At 57.2% G+C, this 2348-nt stretch overlaps 1 protein-coding gene across 1 annotated transcript in view; it reads left to right on the top strand.

Annotated features, from left to right (window-relative positions):
• UNK (unkempt family zinc finger) overlaps positions 1-2348 on the top strand; it is a 35604-nt gene that overhangs the window by 23805 nt on the left and 9451 nt on the right. The window contains exons 7-9 of the mRNA XM_010856504.1: positions 1-77; positions 1281-1423; positions 1792-1992. The exon at positions 1-77 is cut by the window's left edge and continues 6 nt beyond it. Coding sequence (XP_010854806.1) covers positions 1-77; positions 1281-1423; positions 1792-1992 — 421 coding nt within the window. The remainder of the gene's footprint in view (positions 78-1280; positions 1424-1791; positions 1993-2348) is intronic.

Below are 2348 nucleotides of genomic sequence, written 5' to 3' on the forward strand. Positions count from 1 at the left end.
ATCCACCAAGTGCAACGACATGCAGCAGTCGGGCAGCTGTCCTCGAGGACCCTTCTGCGCCTTTGCCCACGTAGAACGTACGCTCTTCCCGCTGCCTTGGGGCAGGGCCCACTCCCCCCGCCCCACTCCCCTTCTCCGAAGCTCAGTCTGTCAGCCAGCACTGGGCCCTGCCCACACTGGGAGTTCCATTCCCCCGCCGCCCCACCCCACCTCTCTGGAGCTGGCTCGAAACCCAGAGCTTCCAGGGTGGTGAGACAGCGGGGACTGTGCCCCTGGTGGCGCGCTCAGTCCCAGGCAGAGCCCCGGCCACTGTGCCTCTCCCGTGGCGGACACCACTGGTGGTACACGACGCTCTGCCCTGCTGAGAGCAGAGCTGTCCAAGCGTAACCTAGTGCAGCTCCCCTGAGTCATCGCAGGTTTTCAAGTAACCTCACCTAAAAAAAAGAAACAGCGTTAAATTAGTTTTTAGTATACTTTTATTTAACCCAACATAAAATAACTTAAAATATAATCAATATAAAATCAAGATTTTTTTTCCCAAAACAAGTCTTTGAAAGCCGGTGTGTACTTGAATAGCTGCAGCACAGTCCAGTCCAGACCAGCCACGTTCTGGTCTCAGCTGCAGCCTGTGGTTCTGGGCTGCCGTACTGCTCAGCGCAGCTCCACACCGCCCTGCTCGTCTCAGACAGGCTTGAGTTGCTGCCCCTGTCCACCCCAGACCACTGCTGTTTGTTCTTAAGCCCTCCCTAGCCTTAGGCCTTGTCTCAGGGATTAGAGTGAAGAAGAAATTGCAGGCCAAGCGAGGGGGAAGCGTACACTTGGCTCAGAGGTGGGCCTGGCTAAGGCAGCACGGAGAACTGATGAATGGCCCAAGCTTTGGAGTCGTGCGGATTGGGGTTCAAATCCCAGTTCTTCTGTTTCCCAGCTCAGCCACCTTGAGAGATTTACCTAACCACTCTGAGCCTGTTTCCTTATCTGTAAAATAGAGACCAGGATATTACTCCCATCTTCTAGTCATTATGAAGATTCACGATTCATGAGAACTGCCTGGTGCATAGTAAATGCACAGTGCGGTGTGTGACGAGAGAAACAAGGAGGCACCTTCCCTTCACACACAGGGCTGTGTGGTCTCCTTTAAAGGGACCCAGATGCGGTTTTGGAGGACCGGATCTGGTTCACACACACAGGCTATGTGGTCTCCTTTAAAGGGATCCGGATGCGGTTCTGGAGGGCCGGAGCTGGCTCAGGGGCCTGCTGACACCCTGCCCCGTCTCTTGCAGAGCCCCCCCTCAGTGACGACCTGCAGCCTTCCTCAGCTGTGTCCAGCCCCACCCAGCCAGGCCCCGTCTTGTACATGCCGTCTGCTGCAGGAGACTCGGTGCCCGTGAGCCCCTCCAGCCCGCACGCCCCTGACCTCAGCGCTGTACGTGCCTGTCTGGGGGTGAGGGTGGGGGCACCATTCCTGCCCAGAGCCAGTATCTGCCTCTCTTGCCCTGTGCTTGGGGAGATGGCCTCTGCCCAGGGGGTTCTGCCCTTTCTGCTCCAGCTTCTGTCACAAGCTGATCGTGGCTAGGGTGGTGTCCCCAGGGCCTACGATCAGCCTGGGTAGAGCTGTAGAAGGGACAGAGAGCCTCCTGAGGTTCTGAGTTCCCGGGTGCTGGTTGCTCTCCCTGGCAAATGGAAATGGAACTGAGCTTCTTGCTGGAGACTCTCCTTCCAACAAGGGGATGGAGGGTGGCCATGCCCCTACCTGCATCCTGCTTACCGGCCCACTCTCTTCCTTCGCTGCAGCTCCTCTGTAGAAACAGCAGCCTTGGCAGCCCATCTAACCTCTGTGGCTCCCCACCGGGCTCTATCCGGAAGCCCTCCAATCTGGAAGGCATTGTCTTTCCTGGAGAATCTGGCCTTGCCCCTGGCAGCTATAAGAAGGCTCCTGGCTTCGAGAGGGAAGACCAGGTGGGAGCTGAGTACCTGAAAAATTTGAAATGCCAGGTAAGGGATGTAGGGGCAGCCCAGTGAGGTTAGCCACATTCTGCCTGTGGCTGGAGAAGCCCTGGAGGGTTGTCCTGGCCCAGCTACGGGGAACGTGACCCAGAATTAGAAAGTCCCTGATCCCAGCCTCTCGAACACTGAGAGAGTGGGTGAGGCCATCCCATCTTACAGATGAAGACAGGCAGGTTAGAGGCAAGCACCTCACCCAGCATCTGAGCCATCAACTGAGGGCTAGGGGTTCCCACCACGGTCTTCTGACCCTGCATCCAGTCTCTGCTCTGCCTCGTGCCGCCTTGATGGAGCAGTAGGGCCTTGGGGAGCAGGACAAGAGGGGTCCAGACCTGGGCTTCTCTCTG

The sequence above is a fragment of the Bison bison genome, unplaced genomic scaffold, assembly GCF_000754665.1.
Source record: "Bison bison bison isolate TAMUID 2011002044 unplaced genomic scaffold, Bison_UMD1.0 scf7180017864371, whole genome shotgun sequence".
NCBI classification, from domain to species: domain Eukaryota; kingdom Metazoa; phylum Chordata; class Mammalia; order Artiodactyla; family Bovidae; genus Bison; species Bison bison.